Source organism: Dama dama, chromosome 17 (assembly GCF_033118175.1).
Source record: "Dama dama isolate Ldn47 chromosome 17, ASM3311817v1, whole genome shotgun sequence".
Classification (NCBI taxonomy): Eukaryota; Metazoa; Chordata; class Mammalia; order Artiodactyla; family Cervidae; genus Dama; species Dama dama.
The window spans coordinates 14,426,372-14,449,311 of record NC_083697.1 but is presented as its reverse complement, the minus strand read 5'-3'; the positions used below and the strand labels follow the sequence as shown (position 1 = coordinate 14,449,311).

Sequence of the window (22,940 nt, the reverse complement as noted above, 5' to 3'; positions counted from 1 at the left end):
CAGGACAGCAGCTGCCATCTTCTCAGAATATGCCCCGCCCTGCCAGATGTCTTTTTCACAAAGCAGTATATTTTCTTCATCTCCTCAGCAACGGACATTACTCCAATAAATGGGAATAAGGCCCAGTTCAGAAAACAGGGCTTGTTTTGCGATTCCTTTTCCTCTGGAAGTACAATGCTCAAGGTTAGGTTTATCGAATGTAGGCTAATTTTTATCAAAGCACTAGGATTTTAAAAAATGGAAGAAATCAATAAAGGTGGATGTGGAAGAAAAAGACAAACATAATGGATTATGTAAATGTCAAGGAAATCAAAACATTAGATCAGAACAGGGTGATTACCTATGGCAATCTTTCTAATTAACCTTGAATAACTAATGCTAGGCATGTGCCTTTATCTACAGCTGATTTTAGAAGAAAATGGGCAAATCCTACAGACGTAAAACAGAGGAGTCTGGATGGTTATGTGAAAGAAATGTGTCTGTCCTGTGATCTAGTGGGACTTGGATTCCAGTCTGCACTCAGCTGCAAATTACTCTAACATGTCTCTAAGTCCTTCCTTCTGATACACAAAAGAAGTCTGGATGCTTGAAGATTCTTTCCTACTCCAATATTTTAGGCTGTCATCTTCAAAACAATTATTATTACCACATCTAAGCAAGGTAATACCAAGAGAGACAATCCATTCCCATTTTTTAAAAATTTTATACATATATATATAATAGCATTTGCTAGCAAGACTTTGAAATCAATTAAGATAACTCATCTAGTCTACATACTTTTAACCTCTGATATGTACAAAACTGAAATTAAATTTTTAAAAGATTAAATGCTTATCTGAATAACATGATGATCTCTAGAACTGTCTCCATGCGACAGCTTCCATTAACCCAACGATAAATATTTGGGGTGTATCTAAAATATGAATCTGTCTTGACAGCAATAAAGCCAGGTTGCTCTGCCCTTATTTGAAATTCTCTTTTATTAATGGATGACTAAGAGATGACAGAAGGAATCAGATCAGCTTATCTGAAGTTTATGTTTGCAGAAAGCTAGTTTACATTCTTTGATCAATAGAGAGAATCTCTGTAATTCACATCTCCACTACAGAGCTTGTTTTTGTTTTTAAATTTTTTAGAAAATTTTAATGGCATATAGTTGGTTTACAATGTTGTGTCTGCATACAGAAAAGTGAACCAGCTATGCACATACACACCCATTCTGTCTGCTGTACAGAAAAGTGAATCAATTATGCACACACACACACACACCCTCATTCTGTCTGCCGTACAGAAAAGTGAATCAGCTATGCACACACACACCCATTCTGTCTGCCGTACAGAAAAGTGAATCAGCTATGCACACACACACCCATTCTGTCTGCCGTACAGAAAAGTGAATCAATTATGCACACACACACCCATTCTGTCTGCTGTGCAGAAAAGTGAATCAATTATGCACACACACACCCATTCTGTCTGCTGTGCAGAAAAGTGAATCAGCTGTGCATGGACATATATCCATTCTTTTTTAGATTATTTTCCCATATAGGTCTTCACAGAGCATGGAGTAGAGTTCCCTGTGCTATAAAACAGGTACTTATTAATTATCTATTTTTTTTCTCTTTTTTTTTTATTAGTTGGAGGCTAATTACTTCACATAATTATCTATTTTATATATAATAGTCTGTATATATCAATATCAATCTCCCAATTTATCCCTCCCTACTGTTCCCCCTTAGTAATCATAGGATTGTTTTCTACATCTGTAACTCTACTTCTATTTTGTAAATAAGTTCATTTGTATCATTTTTGTTTTCTGATGTCAGTCTCACAGAAAATTTTACTCTTCCCTGATTTTCAGGGATAATAAAAGCACAGGTAGAAAGGTACATGAAGAAAGACACCGACAGGAGCCTACAAATTTGTTACACCTGCAGGATGTCAAAGAAGAAGCACCAAGCCGACATTCTTTGTGACTTGCCCACCAGCCAAGGACTGTTTCCAACAAAAGAGATGAAATCAGTAATTAACACGATAACACCATAACTCTTTGTAGGTGCTCCCCTTCCTCTTGCTTTTATCCTGATTTATTCCAACCCTCATTGTAAAAAATTAGTGAGGTTGTTGCTTAACCTAACTAATTGTTTAGTTAACTAATAACTTAACTAATCATTGTTTAGTTGCTGAGGCATGACTCTTTGCAACCCCATGGACTGTAGCCCACCAGGCTCCTCTGTCCATGGGATTTCCCAGCAAGAAAACCAGAGTGGGTTGCTACTTCATTCTCAGGGGCTCTTCCTGACCTAGAGACAGAACTTGCATCTCTTGCACTGGCAGGCGGATTCTTTACTGATAAGCCACCAGGAAGCCTAATTAAGTATTGTTCAGTCACTCAGTCATGTCCAACTCTCTGAGACCCCAAGGACTGCAGCACACCAGACTTCCGTCTCCTTCACCATCTCCAGGAGCTTGTTCAAACTCATGTCCACTGAGTCTGTGATGCCATCCAACCATCTCATCATCCCCTTCTCCTCCTGCCTTCCATCTTTCCAGCATCAGGGTCTTTTCCAATCAGTCAGCCCGTCACATCAGGTGGCCAAAGTACTGGAGCTTCAGCTTCAGCATCAGTCCTTCCAATAAATATTCACGGTTGATTTCCTTTAGGATTGCCTGGTTTGATCTCCTTGAGTCTAAGGGACTCTCAAGAGGATTCTCCAACACCACAGTGGGAAAGCATTGATTAAGTATTACATTAACCCTATTTGCTGCTGGGAGGGATTGGGGGCAGGAGAAGAAGGGGACGACAGAGGATGAGATGGCTGGATGGCATCACCGACTCGATGGACATGAGTTTGAGTAAACTCCAGGAGTTGGTGATAAACAGGGAGGCCTGGCGTGCTGCGATTCATGGGGTCACACAGAGTCGGACATGACTGAGCGACTGAACTGAACTGAATAGAATCAAAAGTTTGGACAAAACTTAAGCCCTCAAGGTTCGCCTGTACTAAATACTAACTTCCCACCTTCCGAGTGAGAAGACAGGAAACAGGCAAATCAAAATTTTTACTTATTTGACTGCAGTTGACTAACCTTTCCAAATGTGTCATCACATTAGATATTACCACTCATTGATTAGTAATCTAAAATATTTGCAAATGGAAAGCTTTTCTTTCAGGTCTTTAAACCTTTATTTTTTTTCATAACAAGATATTTTCCAAGCTTTTTAAAGATCCTTTGTGATAAAGGTCAAGAAAAATATAGGGCATGGATACTTGGAAAAAATAAATGATACACAAAAACAGAAAGATAGCAACAAAAAGAAAACCAGTTATTTGGAACCAAAATGGAAACTTCTGCTTCTGGGAAACCCCTTGAAACAAAGTACAAAGGTCCTGGGCATGGTACACCAGTCCATTTTTTTTTTTTTTTTTACACCAGTCCATTTTAAGGAGAGTGCCTGGGATCAGGCTGAAGGCAGAAGGAGAAGAGGGTGACAGAGGATGAGATGGCTGGATGGCATCGCCTGCTCAATGGACATGAGTTTGGGTAAACTCCGGGAGTTGGTGATGGACAGGAAGGCCTGGCGTGCTGCAGTCCATGGGGTCGCAAAGAGTCAGACATGACTGAGCGACTGAACTGAAATGAACTGAGGGTGACAGCAAGGGCCAGCAGCTTCTCACGATGATGGGTGCCGCTGGGCTGTGGGAAGCTGCCATCTCTTACAGGATCTCCTCGGTGCAGAAACCTGTGTCCCAGGATATCACACCTTACCCAGCATGGGATGAAACTGCAAATGAACTTCACCTCCTACACACACACACACAACAGCGGAATTTGTGGGTGGCTCAAGGTAGAAAGTTAAAAGCAAATGACAGCAACCACAGGCTGTACAGGCTACTGGGAAAATAAAACTTTTTGGACCCAGTTCTTTGTTTCCTGGCGCTGAAGAATCTGATTGTTAAATCAAAGACCAAAAGATGCTTTTATTTTTGGACCACTTAGCTTCTGCCCATTTCCTAGTCAATTCAGTTCAGTTCAGTTGCTCAGTCATGTCTGACTCTTTGCGACCCCATGGACTGCGGCACGCCAGGCCTCCCTGTCCATCGCCAACTCCCGGAGTTTACTCAAACTCATGTCCATTGAGTCAGTGACGCCATCCAACCATCTCATCCTCTGTTGTCCCCTTCTCCTCCTGCCTTCAATTTTGCCAAGCATCAGGGTCTCTTCCAATGAGTCAGTTCTTCAAATCAGGTGGGCAAAGTATTGGACTTTCAGCTTCAGCATCAGTCCTTCCAATGAACATTCAGGACTGATTTTCTTTAGGTAGGATTGGTTGGATCTCCTTACAGTCCAAGGGACTCTCAATAATCTTCTCCAACACCACAGTTCGAAAGCATCAGTTCTTCAGCGCTCAGCTTTCTTTATAGTCCTACTTTCACATCCATACATGACTACTGGGAAAACCACAGCTTTGATGAGATGGACCTTTGTTAGCAAAGCAATATCTCTGCTTTTTAACATGCTGTCTAGATCGGTCACAAGTTTTCTTCCAAGGAGGAAGCATCTTTTAATTTCATGGCTGCAGTCACCATCTGCAGTGATTTTAGAGACCAAAAAAATAAAGTCATCCACTGTTTCCCATATGTTTGCCATGAAGTGATGGGACCACATGATCTTAGTTTTCTGAATATTGAGTTTTAAAACAACTTTTTCACTCTCCTCTTTCACTTTCATCAAGAGGCTCTTTAGTTCTTCGCTTTCTGCCATAAGTGTGGTGTCATCTGCCTATCTGAGGTTATTGATATTTCTCCTGGCAATCTTGATTCCAGCTTGTGCTTCATCCAGCCCAGCATTTCTCATGATGTACTCTGCACATAAGTTAATAAGCAGGGTGACAATATACACCCTTGATGTACTCCTTTCTGTATCTGGAACCAGTCAGTTGTTCCATGTACAGTTCTAACTGTTGCTTCCTAATCTACATACAGATTTCTCAAGAGGCAGGTCAGGTGCTCTGGTATTCCCATCTCCTTCGAAATTTTCCACAGTTTATTGTGATCCACAAAGTCAATGGCTTTGGCATAATCAATAAAGCAGAACCAGATGTTTTTCTGGAACTCTCTTGCTTTTTCGATGATCCAACAGATGTTGGCAATTTGATCTCTGGTTCTGCTGCCTTTGCTAAATCCAGCTTGAACATCTGCAAGTTCACTGTTGAAGCCTGCCTTGGAGAATTTTGAGCATTACTTTACTAGTATGTGGAATGAGTGCAATTGTTCAGTAGTTTGAGCATTCTTTGGGGATTGCCTTTCTTTGGGATTGGAATAAAAACTGACCTTTTCCAGTCCTGTGGCCACTGCTGAGATTTCCAAATTTGCTGGCATATTGAGTGCAGCACTTTCACAGCATCATCTTTTAGGATTTGAAATAGCTCAACTGGAACTCCATCACCTCCACTAACTTCATTCATAGTGATGCTTCTTAAGGCCCACTTGACTTTGCATTCCAGGCTGTCTGGCCCCAGGCTGGTGATCACACCATTGTGGTTATCTGGGTCATGAAGATCTTTCTTGTACAGGTCTTCAGTGTATTCTTGCCATATCTTCTTAATATCTTCTACTTCTGTTAGATCCATACCACTTCTGTCCTTTATTGTGCCCATCTTTGCATGAAATGTTCCCCTGGTATCCCTAATTTTCTTGACGAGATCTCTAGACTTCCCCATTATATTGTTCTCCTTATTTCTTTGCATTGTTCACTGAAAAAGTCTTTCTTATCCCTCCTTGCTACTCTTTGGAACTCTGCATTCAAGTGGGTATATGTTTCCTTTTCTCCTTTGCCTTTTGCTTCTCTTCTATTCACAGCTATTTGTAAGGCCTCCTCAGACAACCATTTTGCCTTTTTGCATTTCCTTTTCTTGGAGATGGTCTTGATCCCTGCCTCCTGTACAATGTCACGAACCTCCATCCATAGTTCTTCAGGCACTCTGTCTACAGATCTAATCCCTTGAATCTATTTCTCACTTCCAGTGTATAATTGTATGGGATTTGATTTAGGTCATACCTGAATGGTCTAGTGGTTTTCCTACTTTCTTCAATTTAAGTCTGAATTTGGCAATAAGGAGTTCATGGTCTGAGCCATAGTCAGCTCCGGCTCTTGTTTTTGCTGACTGTATAGAGCTTTTCCTTCTTTGGCTGCAAAGAATATAATCAATCTGATTTCAGTGTTGACCACCTGGTGATGTCCATGTGTAGAGTCTTCTCTTGTGTTGTTGGAAGAGGGTGTTTGCTATGACCAGCGTGTTCTCTTGGCAAAACTCTATTAGCCTTTGCCCTGCTTCATTCTGTACTCCAATGGCAAATTTGCCTGCTACTTCAGGTAATTTTCTACTCCCTACTTTTGCATTCCAGTCCCCTCTAACGAAAAGGACATCTTTTTTTGGGTGTTAGTTCTAGAAGGTCTTGCAGGTCTTCATAGAACCGTTCAACTTCAGCTTCTTCAGCATTACTGGTCAGGGCATAGGCTTGGATTACTGTGATACTGAATGGTTTGCCTCAGAAACAGAGATCATTCTGTCATTTTTGAGACTGCATCCAAGTACTGCATTTTGGACTCTTTTGTTGACTATGAGGGCTACTCCATTTCTTCTAAGGGATTCCTGCCCATAGTAGTAGATATAATGGTCATCTGAGTTAAATTCACCCATTCCAGTCCATTTTAGTTCAGTGATTCCTAAAATATCGACATTCACTCTTGCCATCTCCTGTTTGACCACTTCCAATTTGCCCTGATTCATGGACCTAACATTCCTGGTTCCTATGCAACACTGCTCCTTACAGCATCAGACTTCACTTCCATCACCAGTCACATCCACAACTGGGTGTTGTTTTTGCTTTGGCTCCATCTCTTCATTCTCTCTGGAGTTATTTCTCCACTGATCTCCAGTAGCATATTGGGCCCCTGGGGAGTTCATCTTTCAATGTCATATCTTTCTGCCTTTTCATACTGTTCATGGGGTTCTCAAGGCAAGAATACTGAAGTGGTTTGCCATTCACTTCTCCAGTGGACCATATTTTGTCAGAATTCTCCACCATGACCCATCTGTCTTGGGTGGCCCTACACAGCATTGCTCATAGTTCCATTGAGTTAGACAAGGCTGTGGTTCATGTGATGAGATTGGTTAGTTTTCTGTGATTGTGGTTTTCAGTCTGTCTGCCCTCTGATGGATAAGGATAAGAGGCTTATGGAAGCTTCCTGATGGGAGAGACTGACTGAGGAGGATATTGGGTCCTGTTCTCATGGGCGGGGCCATGCTCAGTAAATCTTTAACCCAATTTTCTGTTGGTGGGTGGGGCTGTGTTCCCTCCCTGTTGTTTGACCTGAGGGCAAACTATGGTAATGATGATAATGGTGACCTCCTTCAAAACGTCCCATGCATGTACTGCTACAATCAATGCCCCCAACCCTGCAGCAGGCCACCACCGACCCACGCCTCCGCTGAAGACTCCCGGACACTCACAGGAAAGTCTAGTCGGTCTGTTGTGGGGTCACTGCTCCTTTCTCCTGGGTCCTGGGGCACAAGGTTCTGTTTGTGCCCTCCAAGAGTCTGTTTCCCCAGTCCTGTGTAAGTTCTGGCAGCTCCATGGTGGGGTTAACAGCGACCTCCTCCAAGAGGGCTTATGCCCCACCCAGGTCAGCTGCACCCAGAGCCCCTGCCCCGCGGCAGGCCACTGCTGACCCGGACCTCCACAGGGACACTCAGACACAGTCTGTCTCAGTCTCCGTTGGGTCCTGGGTCCTGGCGCACACAAGGTTTGTTTGAGCCCTCTGAGCGTTTCTGGCAGGTATTTCCTAGCAGCAGGGGTAGTAACAAGTGAAGTGCAGTTGTACCTAAAGGAACTCACTCCTTCCATTGGGAGCCCTTCCTTTAAAAGTCTTCTGAGAGAAGTGAGAGAGGAATGTGAGAGAAGGAGGAGGAGGAGGTAGCCTCTCCAAGGTAACGGTGGGGGGCCAGCACCCCCTTCAGGCATCAGCAGACAGATTCGGTCAAGGACGAACAAACTCAGCCCAGCTGCAGCTGGTGACAAACGACTGAAGCAGCAGCGTCGTCCCAGTGGCTGCTACAAACGACGCCCCAGACGCCCTTCTCATATACTTCTACAGCCTTCAAAGGCGCTTTCGCCACCACGAAGCCAGACTGACCCTAAATGGAAAAGAATCCCCAAATCCTTGAATAGAACATAACCATTTGAACATACTGAACAAGTCCTCGGGTAGCATGCTGAGAGAACCAGGCTTTCACTGTTCACAGCAAGTCCTTCTTTCTTTGAATCAGGATTTAGCAGGCTCTTTTTTTTTTTTTTTTTTTTTAAATTAACATCCTGATGTCAATGCTAAGGATACTTCCTTTTTTAATCCAGGCAAACAGAAGTCCAAAGGGAAAAAGTGGAAGACTGTGACTAATGGCTGATATTACATCCCACATATTTGATTACATCACATATGAAGTTCTTATCACTTATATATCACCTTCCATCTCCACAAGAGGTCATAGATTAAAAAAAAAAAAAAACAGAAACAAACAGAATGCTGTTAACAAGTTACCTGTTATCAGCTGTTGTATCTTCCTTCTACCTGCTCTTCCACTAAAGAATAAAATGTTTTTCCCCTTTTAGCCTCTACCAGTAGTTGTGAGAAGTCTAAAGATAATGTCTAAAATTTCAGAAAGGTGTTAAGTGTCAGAAATATTGTCTAAAGGTAGTCTTAGGGAAACTGCCCCTAGGGAGAGTGGTGTGATATAACTGAATGGCCCTGGAACTTCACTTCTCTTTACACATCATTCCCCACTCAGCTGCTCCACAGTCCATAATTTGAGTCATTCTTCTCAGTCTTAAAAGAGTCAAAATTTAAATTAGAGCATCCCTGGGAAGATAGTCTTACCCCTTAACTGTGGATCAAAGTGGTTACTAGGCTCGCTGTGGTGATTATTTCATAACATATGCAAATTCCAATCACTATGCAGTACATCTGAAACCAACATAATAGTGTAAATCAAATATATTTCAGGTTTTTTTTAAGTGTGTATCAAAGGACTACATTTCTCTTCTCACTGGCACTTGTTTTTAGAGTCAGTCCTGAGGCTGCAGTTGAGACATATGCAGAGGTAGAATCAAACTCAGACAACTTAAAAATTTCATAAAAGTCTGTGAAAAGTCACTTAAGATGACCTTTATCTCATAAGTAAATAGGTTAAGAAATTAAATTTTACTAAAAATTTCTGACACATTTTACATATTTCAAAGTAATCTATGGCTTTATAATTATTTTTCAAAAATAACAGATTCTAAATCATCCATTCATTTCATTTGCACCAGCCTAGTCACCTATCACTATTATTTTCCACACAATCATCCTTAAAAGAAATGTGACTATTTAAGAAACACATATCTTATCTCTCATGATAAATACAAAGTGTCATTTAATTCAAACAAGAGGCAAGAACAAATGGAGGCAAAGTTGCACTGCCAAATCCTGACTACTCAGGAGAGAACATGGGTGTGCATCATTCATATGACAGATAATCTAAAACTCATTCATATATATTCTAACCTTCTTTAATTCAGACCAAGCAAGAGGAAGCCCTGTCTAGCTCAGTGAAAATGTTAGAGGGAAACACCAACTGAAGCCGCTCGCCCTGGCCAGGTACCACGGTAACCATCCGCACAATTTATTTTATGACAGGGGGTCCTGGTAAAGAACATGAAACCAACAAGCCACCACCAACCAGAAGAATTTGGGAAAGCTCCAGAGGAGACACCAATCCCTAGGTCCTACCAACTTCCCAGAATCCTCCTCTCTGGAATCCATCTTGACTGGGCACTGCCTATACCAACAGGAAGGACCTGAGTCAGAATGACTGGCCAGAGACAACCCGGAAACTAATCACCACAGACCCCGAGACTGAGCCATGCGGCAGAGCAGTTCTCCTGGGTTCCCTGACCCTAGTGCTCTCCACCCGGGCGCCCCTTCCCAATAAAATCTCTTGCTTTGTCAGCACATGTGCCTCCTCAGACAATTCATTTCTCAGTGTCAGACAAGGGCCTTAGAAGAGGTCCCCCTTCCCGCAACAAAAAGTGTGAACTATAGAATATCTTTAAAGAAATATGTCCAAAGAGTTTAACTGAACTTTAATGATTTTTTATAATCACAAAATGTCTTCGATAGAGACCCACATAATACTAATATCATGCACAGTAAAAATGTCTTTTGATTTTTTTCCAAATCAAAGAATTCATTTGTTCAGCTCAAACACATGTTATTTGAAATCTGAAAGTTTAATATGAAAAGTGAAAGTCGCACAGTCATGTCCGACTCTTTGTGGCCCAATGACTATACCGTCCATGGAATTCTCCAGGTCAGAATACTGGAGTGGGTAGCTGTCTCCTTCTCCAGGGGCATCATCCCAACCCAGGGATCGAACCCAGGTCTCCCACATCGCAGGCGGATTCTTTACCAGCTGAGCCACCAGGGAAACCATTTAATCTATTATCTGTTTATTCATTCACCACCACCACAAATACCACGACCATCAAATTATTCATGTCAAAGGGTTGGACAAATGTTCTAGTAATGAAAACAAACTGGAACTCTATTTATGCATGTTAAATAATCACAATAAAATGCAAAATATTGCCCAAATCACTAAAAAGCTTTCAAAGAAGAAATGATGCAGGAATATTATCTAAATGATTAAGGCATCCACAAATGAGGAGGAGAAAACTCTGCATAATGTGTAATTGTTACCATAACATCATTGTAACAAAAATGATAGCACTGGAAATAATTTCCAGGTCAACTATAAGTTCTACCATCATTTCTCACATGCGCCAAACATGCTGTGAAAACCTGGATTTGTTTATCTGTATTTGCTATATGGCAAGAAATGTGGAGTGCTCATCCAATTTTCCTTTAACAAATGGATACAAATATTTGCGATTCTGGAAAGGCAGTTTGCATGTCAACGACTAACAAATTCTCTGGCAGAATCCATTCTCAACTCCAACATCCCCAAAGCACACACCTGCCTGGCAGTGCCCCTCCACATAGTTTATCCTTTCCTCACGCCATAAAAATTTCCAAAATATCTGAGTAATCATCTACCTTGAACTCAGTATTTCTTACTGGTATGTAATTCCATGGAGTTTATACTTCTAATAATCTTTTGAAAGAACTTTAAAAAAAAATCAGCATGATAATATGCCTAAGATAATAAAAGCAAGAACACATAATTCACAGTACATACATTTAAGACAGGCAGTGGTTTTTCTTTGGTTTTGGTTTTACTTCGTTCTTGCTTCACTTAGCTCTCTTAGAATGCTTAAGACGGTCAAACTGTCACTGGTTTCCCTTAATTTATGGATGAGGAAGCTATGGAGCCAATCAGCTGGGCAGTTGCAGAGCCATGACAAACTGCCTCCCAGCTTCCGTCCCTTGCTACCCGTGCCTTGCCTCCGAGCCTGAGCAAAGACTTGGGATGCAATAAGCACCCTTCAATAGTTCAGGTACCACTTTATGCAGTCTGCCATGTGAGCATTGACCAGCATGGTGAAATATTACAACAAATCCACCAAACATTACATGGGAATAAACTAGCCAGGCAGATCAATAAGACAGGCTCAAGAGTTTCTCTATACTACACAACATGAGACAGGTGGCTTTCTGGTGATCTATATTTGAGGCTAATCCTCCAGCGGAGGCCAGTCCCATGGGCTATACAAATTTCTAGGACTATACATTTGCACAAATTTATAGGTGTGCAATTACAAGAGGAAATACCCTTAGCTCAATGAAAAAAAAAAAAAAAAACAGAGAGAGAGAGGATAAAACAATAAAGCAATCCACAAAGGCCCAAGCCTGCTAAACTCGTTTCTATTACTATCTTCCTAACAATAAAGTTCTCCAGACGAATCCTAGACCAGATTCTTTGGTAAATAGTGCTCCTCTGTCCCAGCCTCTTATCACCAAAAGTCAATCTGTCTTCCTTGGTTCATACTTTCCTACCTCCGCCCAGCACTTTGCGATGTTCCTTATAGTCTCAGCTCATGTCTCTCACCAACACCTCAGTGAATCCAGAGTTGCATGGTCTTAAAGTCTCTCATGTGCCAATTTGATGGAAAATATTCTATTCTAAATATTCCTATTTTTAAAAAGTGTTAACAACAATAATCTAAAATTTGAAGTCTCAGAGGTTTTAGATCTCAACTATAGTAGTCATTACTAATTTACAGACTAAGCCAGTAATAGAAAAAAGTCTGGAACTATAAAGCTATGCATGATGGCATGTCATGGAGAGGAGGCCCCCTCTTTCATGAAAAGAATTATTGCAAAAAACAAAGAAAATTGTCAGTTGTACCAGCCTGTTGGTATTAACAACTACCTAAAGGCAAAATGTGCCAATACACAACAATGGTCAGAATTCTACTACCTTAATTCCCTGCCAAAAATGTTGAACTTGGGGTAGGATGGGGTAGGAGGTGGGAGGGAGGTTCAAGAAGGGGACATACATGTACCTGTGACTGATTCCTGTTGATGTGTGGCAGAAACCAACACAATATTATAAAGCAATTATCCTCCAATTAAAAATGAATACACTTTTTAAAAATGTTGAAATCACTGTCATTTTAGTTTACTACTATTTTTTATCATGTAAACATATCTCCAGTTTTATAAAGGAAAAGGAACACAAAAGATTTTTGTTACAGAAATTTGCTTTATGGATAACTTAGCTAGAAACAAATAGGGATTCCTAAAACAAAGAGACATTCCAGAGGGGTTCTCTTCTGCCATGTTATCAGTCTCACTCAATACAAGGTAATCTAGAGAAAGAGAGCTAACTAGATTAAAATTCTCTTCACAAGTTTCATTGGTTCTCATGGCTATTGCAGTGGGCTGAATCCTTTTCCCCCCAAAAGATGTTGAAGCACTGACATCCAGTGCCCGTGAATGTGTGAATTTATTTGGAAATAGGGTCTTTGCAGAGGATCAAGATAAATGAGGTCATCAGGGTGGGCTCCAGTCCAGTATGACTATGATCTTGTAAAAAGGAGAGATTTGGACAGACACACATAGGGAGAACGCCATCCGGAGGTTGCAGTTACATTTCCACAAGCCAAGGAACTATCGGAAGCCAGGAGACAGCCCTGGACCAGATCCTTCCCTGGTGTCTGGAGAGGAAGTACGGCTCTGCTGACACTGATCTTGGACTTCCAGTCCCCAGAACTGTGAAATAACAAGTTTCTTTGTTTAAGCTACTCGGTCTGTGGTACTCATTACAGCAGCTTTAGCAAACTAATAGACCCATTCTGGTATTATTCCTCCATGGACAGCTGGCAAAACCTCCCTTCTCACCGTCCACACTTCAAGAAGACCTAAAAGAAATATCAGAAAAGGAGCCAAACAGGTCAGTTATCTTTGTTCTTTAAATCCAGCTCATTCCAAAATTAGCCAAATGAAAAGGTATGCCTATTTAGTTAACTCCTTAAAATATACAATAGAGCTCACTCATGTGACAGAAGTGTAAAGTGAAGTGAAGTCGCTCAGTCGTGTCCGTCTCTTTATGACCCCATGGACTGTAGCCTACAAGGCTCCTCCATCCATGGAATTTTCCAGGCAAGAGTACTAGAGTGGGTTGCCATTTCCTTCTCCAGGGGATCTTCCCAACCCAGGGATCGAACCCAGGTCTCCAGCATGGCAGGCAGATGCTTTACCGTCTAAGCCACCAGGGAAGTCACGTGACAGAAAAAAACACCCAAAAACAAAGATCCATTCCAGTAGTATTCTGAACAGAATTAAAAATAAATATTTCTGAAATCTTGTATAAATCACAGTTTGATAAATGAGTAATAGAAACTTAATGTTATCACCCAAATCCTTTCTCATCATTAATGAACTTCACAGAGGCACAAAATAATTAATTTTAGTCAGCTCTATTGTTCTGGTGGAATCAGAAATTCATGCTGGTGACGTCAAGCTATTATTTAGATCTTTGACAAAAAGTATACTCAAAGCTGAAAGTGATGTAGAAATTTCAGTTTACGAACTACTAAAAAAACAGAACAAAGGTTCATTACATATTGGACAATTTAGCACATATATTTGACAATGAATTAAATATAATCGCATGCCTTCTACCAAAGGCAAAATTGGAAAAATATACTAAGTGATCATTTTTTGTCTTAATTATAAAATACACACAAAAAAATCACATTGCCTAAAAACAACTGAATAGAGCAATAGTTAGTTGAATTTTTCAAGTACAGTTGGGGAGTCTACATTAATTTTTATGTTTTGTTTTGTTTTTTCCTACAGCTTATTTGATAGAATTCAGGTATTCTATTTGGTCAATGATTACACTTACCCATAACTGAAATCAGTTTAGCATTGCAAAATAATAGATTTTATTCAAATCATGCCATGTCAAAATGAAATCATCTTTTAACATAGGAAGCAACCCCTTAAATATCCAACTGAACTATACTCTCCCCATTAGTCCACATCTATAATTCATATTAATTGTTCATCTATTATTTATGTAGATACCTTTTGTACTAAGAAAAATAAGAACTTGTCAGGTTCAAAATGAAAGCATATCTACTGAATAAGCAATTCTACCCATTTACATCGGGCTTACATAAATTTATAAGCCCATCTGGGAGATGGTGAAGGACAGGGTAGCCTGGAGTGCTGCAGCCCATGAGGTCGCAAAGAGTCGGACACGACTGAGTTACTGAACACCACCACCACCCGTTATTCATGCGTTTAAAACATTATATAACATTATGCAAAAGAAGAAGACAATATATGCGTTTAAATAACTTTAGCAGAAAATTTTACAAATTGTGTCTGAACTATCCACTGTTCAGTTCAGTAGCTCAGTCCAGTCCACACATAAACACATAGTGTGGGTATTAACCTTTTATTGTACAACTGTAAGTGATGAAATTAAACTACACTTAATAGTAAGTTTATCTGTCTCCCAGAGTACATATCACAGGAAAGGTAATAAAAAATGCCTAGTATTATCTTGACATTTCAACCAGAGAGTGGGCATCCTTAACCAGAGGACTTAGGTGATTTCTTATTCATCTTTCTAAGTTCTGTTCCTGGGCTTCTCTGGCAGCTCAGCAGTGAAAATTTTGCCTGCCAATGCAGGAGCCATGGGTTCGATCCCTGGGTCGGGATGATCCCCTGGAGAAGGAAATGGCAATCTACTTCAGTATTTTGCCTGGAAAATTCCATGGACAGAGGAGCCTGGCAGGCTACAGTCCCTGGGGCTGCAAAAGTCAGACACAACTTGTCAAAAAAACAACACCTACACCTTACAACAACAACAACAAAAAAAAAAGAAGCAATTAATCTTAGGAAACATCTTGCTAAGAAACGCACAAAATAAACAGAAAAGGCACAGATGCTCCCAGACACAGCGCAAAGACTGGCGGCCGCCGGACGCGGACATGCTGAGTGCAGTTCCTGGAGAAGGCGCTTGGGGGCAGCACTCTCGCTGCTGAGCGGGGTGCGCCGCCTCCACAATGTTCAGGAGCTCAAGTCGTGTTCCGCTCGGCGACTCCATGGACTGCGGCAGGCCAGGCGCCTCCGTCCTCCACTATCTCCCTGAGTTTATAACGGCCGCTAGCAAAACAAACGCCGAGAGCACTTTTCAATTTTCACCATTGTTCATAAAAGTGAAAACTGTCTTTGGATTTCTTTTGGTTAGCGAAAACAAGTACTGATGTAGGTCTTTCTTAAAAGCGAAGCGGCATAAGCCAAACTTTCAAAAAGTGAGGGACACCTGTGTGAGGACTGTAAGGTCAGGCCATCCCAGATGGAGTCCCCTTGCTCTCAGGACATCCATCGGTCCCTGCGTTACCTTCACCCTACTCACGTGGCTGACCTTCCCTCTCAATCACAGAGCCTCATCATAAACTCTTGCACACCCGCCCCAACTCCAGCTAGGGACTGTGAATTCTTAGAACAGAGCACCGCCCTGCGACAGCTCATCAAAGGGGTGTCGAGAGCTGTGCTCCCCTGCTGGTCTCCCTGGTAACCAGGGCCAACCTGACCACTCATTCCCTCTGTAACTGGTAACCTCCCTCTCCACCTCCCAGCCCCAACTCTCACCCCATTCCTCCTGCCTCGCACCCCCAACACACACACACAGCAAAGACTTCTGCTGCGTCCTGCCCACCGCCTGCCACACCTGGTGAGAAGCTGCTTCAGGGGCTGGCTGCAGACATGTAAGGTCCCCCGCATCCATTAAACCATGGTCGTAGGAAGCTGGGCAGGTACCAGGGCTTGCAAGTTTGTGGTGTGCAGCCCGACAGGACAAACCTCAATCACACTTTTTGACAGACTCTGTTGGCTCTCTTGAATAACTACCTGCTTCTCGCTGCCAGGAGAGGCCCCATGTGTTCAGAGGTCAATCCTGACTAATACCGGCGAAGCACGGTAACTGCATTTTCCTTCCCAGAGAGTGCCAGGAAGGTCTGACCGGTGAAATACAGGAGGAAATCTGTGCAGGAGTTCTGGGAAGGTCTCCTTGCTCTCTCAACGGAACATACATGAAGAGAATGCCCTATCTTGCGTCTTCAAGTTATTCTAACTCAATATGAAATCTGGAATAACCATTAGTCTAAGGATAAAAGCCACACTTTGAAAATAATGGAATCAAGAGAGTAGCAGAAAGACAGAGATGTACTATGTTGAAGCCCGACTTCTTGTAATACGAACAACAAACCTCCTTATTCCTTCAGTCATTTTGAATTGGGTTTGCTATTCTTTGCCACCAAAGCTACATGAACTGATCCAAGCCACACTCATATCCAAGTTCATCACCTGTTTTCTCTCCCAAATTTTCCACAGCCATCTTTATTTGCAGTTAGCAATAACGTATATACATTTTGTGTCAATCTTTTCCCTTCAACCTTATCATGAGCATTTTTCTATCTTCTATAGACAGTCTTTGCAATTATCACTTAAGAGCAGCACCACACACCGACTCTGCGACCCCATGGACTGTAGCCCGCCAGGCTCCTCTATCCATGGGATTCTCCAGGCAAGAATACTGGAGCGGGTTGCCATGTCTCCTCAGGGGATCTTCCCCACCCAGGGATTGAACCCAGGTCTCTTACGTCTCCTGCATTGGCAGCTGGGTTCTTCACCATTGGTGCCACCTGGGAAGCCCTTAGGACCTGCACAATATACATCCAATAAAGGGACCTCTGAGTAATCCATTATTGCTGCACATTTAGGCTTGCCTTCACAGCTATAAAACCAGTTACTTTTACAAAGGTTACCTTCACACACACGCACTGCATAAATATAAATATATTCATATTTATACATGAATAAATATATATATGAATAAATATATATTCAGTAAGAGAGTGTGTGTATGTCTATCTGTATACAGTGTGTGTCCAGGATAATCAATAAAAGGCAATAGTAGCTGAATGTCTAATTTTCTTCATAAAATCTTTTTTCACATTAGTAAAGAGTCTGATAATGCCTCCAAATCAAAGTATTTTATATCTGCCTTAGCCTGTAAAGAAAATTGAGCTCAATATCTAAAATCCAGCCAGGAAATGTATCAAATCTGTTATTGCTAATAAATGATTTTAGCACCTGCTACACAGCATCAAGATGCAGCATTAAAAAAATTTAAAAAGAGACAGCTTTCAGCCAACTTTTTAATTAACCTTCACTTCAAACACCAGATGGACTTCAGAGAGCACAGCCTGTAAACAACAGCATTTATCCCACAAGTCCACTATCTCTATTTGAATCAGATTTGGGTGAACAGATTAGCAGGACACAACAAAAAGTCAGATCTATGAATCATTCTTTCTGGTAAAATCTCAGTTATTAGAGCACTATTGTTTCTTATTTTACACATCAGTCACTTAAGGCTGAGTTCCACTCAGTTGCTTGTAACAAAGAGGAGTTCCCAGCACAGTGCAAGCAAGTCGCCCCACCTGCAGGGCCAACCTGAGACTAGAAAGGGGATTTCTCCTTCTAGTCAGGAAGTCGTAAATTACTGGGGCTTCCCAGGTAGCACAGTGGTGAAGACTCTGACTGCCAATGCAGGAGACACAAGAGATGGGGGTTCAATCTAGACGATTCCTCGGAGGAGGAAATGGCAACCCACTCCAAGTATTCGTGCCTGAAAAATTCCATGGACAGAGGAGCCTGGTGGGCTACAGTCCACGGGGTCACCGAGAGACAGACACAACTGAACAACTGAGCACGTTACTGGAGATCATCCTGTTAATTCTTCCTGTAGAAATGTAAAAACTAATTTGGCTCACTTTCAGTTAATAAATCATATTCTGGTGAACTAAGTTGGTATTATCCCACACTGGTCAAATAACAAGTGTGGTACCATTTTCTAAAACCACACAAAAAGCTCCCATAGGCCTGCCACATGTGCATGTATGCTAAGTTGCTTCTACTTGCGATCCTACCGTCTGTAGTCTGCCAGGCTCCGCTGTCGATGGAATTTTCCAGGCAAGAATACTGGAGTGGGTTGCCATGCCCTCCTCCAAGGGATCTTCCTGACCCAGGGATCGGACCCAGGGATCGAACCTGCATCTCTTATGTCTCCTGCATTGGCAGGAGGGTTCTTCACCACTAGTGCCACCTAAATCTAGCAGGATTAAGTCACAGAATGGCAGATTCAGCTGACGTGACCACCCACCGCTATACAGCTTAGGTGGGTTCTGATGCCCTCCCCTGGTTTTCCCTGACTATGGCAATGAGTTTTCAGTTTCCAAATGACCTTGACTGCTCAGTAGAAATGCACATTCCCCAGCCAGATTCCTGAGACTACTTAAACAGGGTCTCAAGGCTAGAGTCTAGGTATCTGCATTTTAATAAGCCCCGCCCCCATCTCGCCCTTGCCACAATTCTAATGCTTATTATAAGAACTAGCTCCCAGGGCAGATTCAGGGTATTCCAATCCCCCAAAGATTCTTTGATCACTAATTTGCAAGTTTCACACAACCAGGGCCCAGGCATCATCTTCCTTGTTCTCAGACTTTTGAGCCACTGGAGTGTCCACGCCCTGAGCCGGCTCACCTGAGATCCCCCTGCCACCCCTGCAACGAGGTTTCAATCAACTTTCCACCTTGGAGGCACCAACTTCCTCATTGCTCTCCACGCAACCAGGTACATGAAAATCTGGCCTCCAGAGTATTTTTCAACGGAGGGATTCCCTTACAATTAATCTTCTTTCCTTTTGTTGAAGCTGTTTTTTGTTTAAAAAACAAAGAGAACAAAAACCCTGGATATTTTCAAGTCATAAGACACTGGAAATCATGTGCATTAAACCAAACTTAGTTTCATTTCTCTCTCCTTTTAAACTAGTCTTTAAGCTACAAAAATAGAATCATTAGACTTTTCTACAGGCTTCCCAGGAGGCTCATTGGTAAACAATCACCGGCATGGCAGGGGACACATGAAATTCGAGTTCCTTCCCTGGGTGGGGAAGATCCCCTGGAGGAGGAAGTGGCAACCCACTCCAGTCAGTGTTCTTGCCTGGAGAATCCCACGGACAGAGGAGCCTGGCGGGCTCCAGTCCATGGGGGTCAAAAAGAGTTGGACACAGTTGAGCAACTGAGCACACAGACTTTCTACATGTTCATCTAATTAAAGAGGAAAATGAGCTGTGGAGTGGAATGTGCACTATCTTATAATGTTCCTATGAGAATTAAATGAGAAAACTAATATATAAAATGCTTAGCTCAGCCTCCAACACAGAATGAATCCTCAATCAGTCCTACCTGTTACCATCAGGCTGGGCTGTTCTGGTATGTGCTCAGTACTAGGAAAGTCCTTTGAATAAATCTATCCCCAAACTGCCTTCCTCCAGATAAGGAAACCAAAGCTCTGTGGGTGACGAGTCCTACTCAGCACTGTATAGCTACTGGCTGAGCCAAAGTGGACACCAGTGTTTTCCAGAGCACAATTCCATATTCTTCTCACCACACCATGATAGCTTTGTTTACACTCCTAACTGAAATGCAGAACCAAGAAAGCCATCATTTCAGAACATGTCAGTCATTTTAAGGCATGACTATGCCCAGTCAGAAAGTGAGGAGTAAATGACAGACTGGGCCTGTGAGAGTAATGAAATTAATATATAGCCAGCAGATTGTTTTCCTGTTTCTTTTTTTGGGGGGGTGGGGTGGGGAGTGTATTTATCTCCCATCTTGGGGGGTTTCTTTTGTTTCTCTTGTGTTCAGTCACTTTATTTCAGGAAGGACACACCATTATGCAGTGCTTAGAGTTTTGTCTAATGAGAATTAGCTATGAACATAAAGGTATCCCAAAGAGTCTGTACTGATGTGAGGTTTAAATTTCTTTTCAACACAAGAGGGTGGGGAAAATGAACCGCTATGCTGTTCTCCTCTTTCCGGATGTAAAATTTAAAAAATTAGGTGTTAGAGAACAATAGATCATTACAGTGTTTTAACTTTGAATTCCACTTATTTACATATATATGTATACACAATAGGAAATAGGAAATATAATAACACAAAAATGAAAAAAGTGTCAGTGTTTGCTAACCATGAGCTTTTACTAGAGACAATTTCATAGTAAAGAGTGAAACAGCACTAGGGCTCTCTGCTTGACATCACCTCAAATTTTTTATAGCCACATTGGCATTCTGTCTGTGTAACAAGTATAGCGATGACTTCATTCTCTAGGATGAAGGATAATGGATCTTAACCTTCCTATCACTTCCCTTTCACTCAAAGCGCTAATGCAACTGAAGGCACAGATAAATAAAAATTTCTGAAGGCAAAGAACGGCCCTGTGAAAATTTAACCTCCAAATCACCAAAAGGTACAAAGTACAACATATCTCAGAATCACAATTAACGAAGCCCCTGCCACAGAGCTTGGATGGAGAGCTGCCAAAAAAAAAAAAAATATTTAAAGGAAAATCCAAACTTTGAAGAACTTTAGGTTTTTTCCCCACAGCTATTAAAGAAAAAAAAAAAAGCCCTAATAGTAAACAAAACGCCACCAACTCAAAACAAAGCACTGTTCAAAGGCAGATGATTCACTTACATTAAATCTATTAATGTGATCTTTTACATTAATTAACGTGAAACATCTTACCAACTTAATCTCTTTACCAACTAATTCCGGTTTTCCACAAATAACATATACAGTTGAATACTGGCATTCTTGAAAACAGCACTTGACTATATCAAGTTGCTTTTTCCCTAGAATAGTTACTATTCCTATCTTTTCCCTTTGTTTCTTCTCCACTCACTGATATTTACCGCCGTGTGCCCCAGAACATGAACATCATTTGACAAGTCACGTTTTGGCCCAGAAAGTTTGCAAAAACTTTTTCAAATACATGTCAACTGCCGGCAGAAATTGAGGGGGGCGGGTGGTAATTGATTTTCATATTAGATTTCATATTTCCCTTTCCAAAACAGGTAATTAGAAATTATCTTTTCTTTTGCTTTGCCACTTCTCCGTAAATACGGTACCATTCTCAAGGCACAACTGATGCAGAAAACACACATCCACGCCGCGTGCGCGCACCCCCTTCCCCGCCCCCACACGTATCACTGTGGCCGGAGCCAAGCCCGCAGCCCGCAGCCCGGAGACAGCCCCGCAGCCCGGAGACAACCCCGCAGCCCGGAGACAAGCCCTCACCCAGGAGCCCGAGAGTGCAGCACCTTCCAGGGAGACTGTCACCCCAGGTAACCGCACACTAAGCGCGCCTCGCCAGTTCCAAGTCACGGTGCCAAGGGACGCGGACGCTAAGTCGGTGGCCGTCCACCTTCACACCGAGCGAGGCAAACCCACAGCCCCACCGCCTCTCACTTTCTCCTCCAGGAGCACCTAACGCGCTCGCCCACCCAGGCGGGCTCCCCGCCGGCCCCCGGTCGCCGCCGCCCTGCGGCCACTCACCCCGTCTGCAGTCGCAGTAGCCCCAGTCCACCTTGCCGCGGGCGTTCCCGTAGAAGCACCAGGGTCTGCCCGCGCCGTCCGGACTCCGGCAAAAGTTGTGGCGCTGCCCTCGCAGTTGCGCCCAGCCCTCGGGGGGCGACCGCGCGAGGAACGGCGGCACGTCTGCCCAGCGCAGACAAGGGGCGCCGGAGTCCGTCACGTTGGCCCCGGCCGCGCCGGCGGGGCAGTCCCCCGGCGGCGGCCGGGGCGTGCGGAGGCCGTGCGCGCGCGAGGCGCGGAGCGCCGGCGGGGCGTGCAGGGCGCGCGGGAGCGGGGGCGGCGGCCGTGTCTTCTGTGGCCGCGGCTGGGAGGTAAGGGAATAAGGGTCCTGCGGACCCCGAGAGGGCGCATGGTGATGGCGGGGGTGGAGGGAATAACCGAGGACCGAATCAAAGCTGACCACGCCGGGGAGCGCCCCGAGAATCAGAGCCACCGCGAAGTAGGGGGGCGTCATGGTGCCGGAGCCGCGGCGTCTGGTCCATGCTCCCCGGCTCCGCCGCTTCTGAAGGGGAGGCGGGGGCGGCGCTGCGCTTCCCCGGAACCCCCGCGCCAGCCCCCTCCCGCCCTCCCGCGCGCGGGCCGCCTCCCGCCGCGGGGCCCGCGGCCGCGCCCTGCTCGCCGCGCCCGGGAGCGGTCCCGGGCGGGGAAGGCGTGCGCTCCGCGGAGCCCTGGCTCGTGGAGTGGACCCGCCGAGAGAAGGCGCGGACCCGGGCACTCTGCCCCCTGGCGGCGGGCACAGGCGCGCGGTCTCGCCCCGGAGCCGGGCTCCACGCTGTCCTTGCCCGGCCCGGCCAGACCAGCTCGCTGGCACCCCGGCGGCCTCGGGGTGCTGGAGCCAAGTCCGAGGGTGCCAACGCGGGGGACGGTCTTGGCTGCTCCTTGCCAGCAGGCGACACCACCACAGCCCCTCCG

General features: G+C 43.6%; 1 protein-coding gene and 1 long non-coding RNA gene across 3 annotated transcripts in view; one reads left to right on the top strand and one right to left on the bottom strand.

Annotated features, from left to right (window-relative positions):
• LOC133071620 (uncharacterized) overlaps positions 1-9,982 on the top strand; it is a 69,540-nt gene extending 59,558 nt beyond the window's left edge. The window contains exon 6 of one of the 2 annotated variants that reach the window (XR_009696481.1): positions 9,742-9,982. This is a non-coding gene — a long non-coding RNA (uncharacterized LOC133071620). The remainder of the gene's footprint in view (positions 1-9,741) is intronic. The other variant, XR_009696485.1, reaches the window with a different exon arrangement.
• The window catches only part of PRSS12 (serine protease 12), a 79,771-nt gene extending 57,258 nt beyond the window's left edge, over positions 1-22,513 (bottom strand). Inside the window, exon 1 of the mRNA XM_061164138.1 lies at positions 21,990-22,513. Coding sequence (XP_061020121.1) covers positions 21,990-22,482 — 493 coding nt within the window. The 5' untranslated portion in view covers positions 22,483-22,513. The remainder of the gene's footprint in view (positions 1-21,989) is intronic.
• Positions 22,514-22,940: the final 427 nt, after the last annotated feature.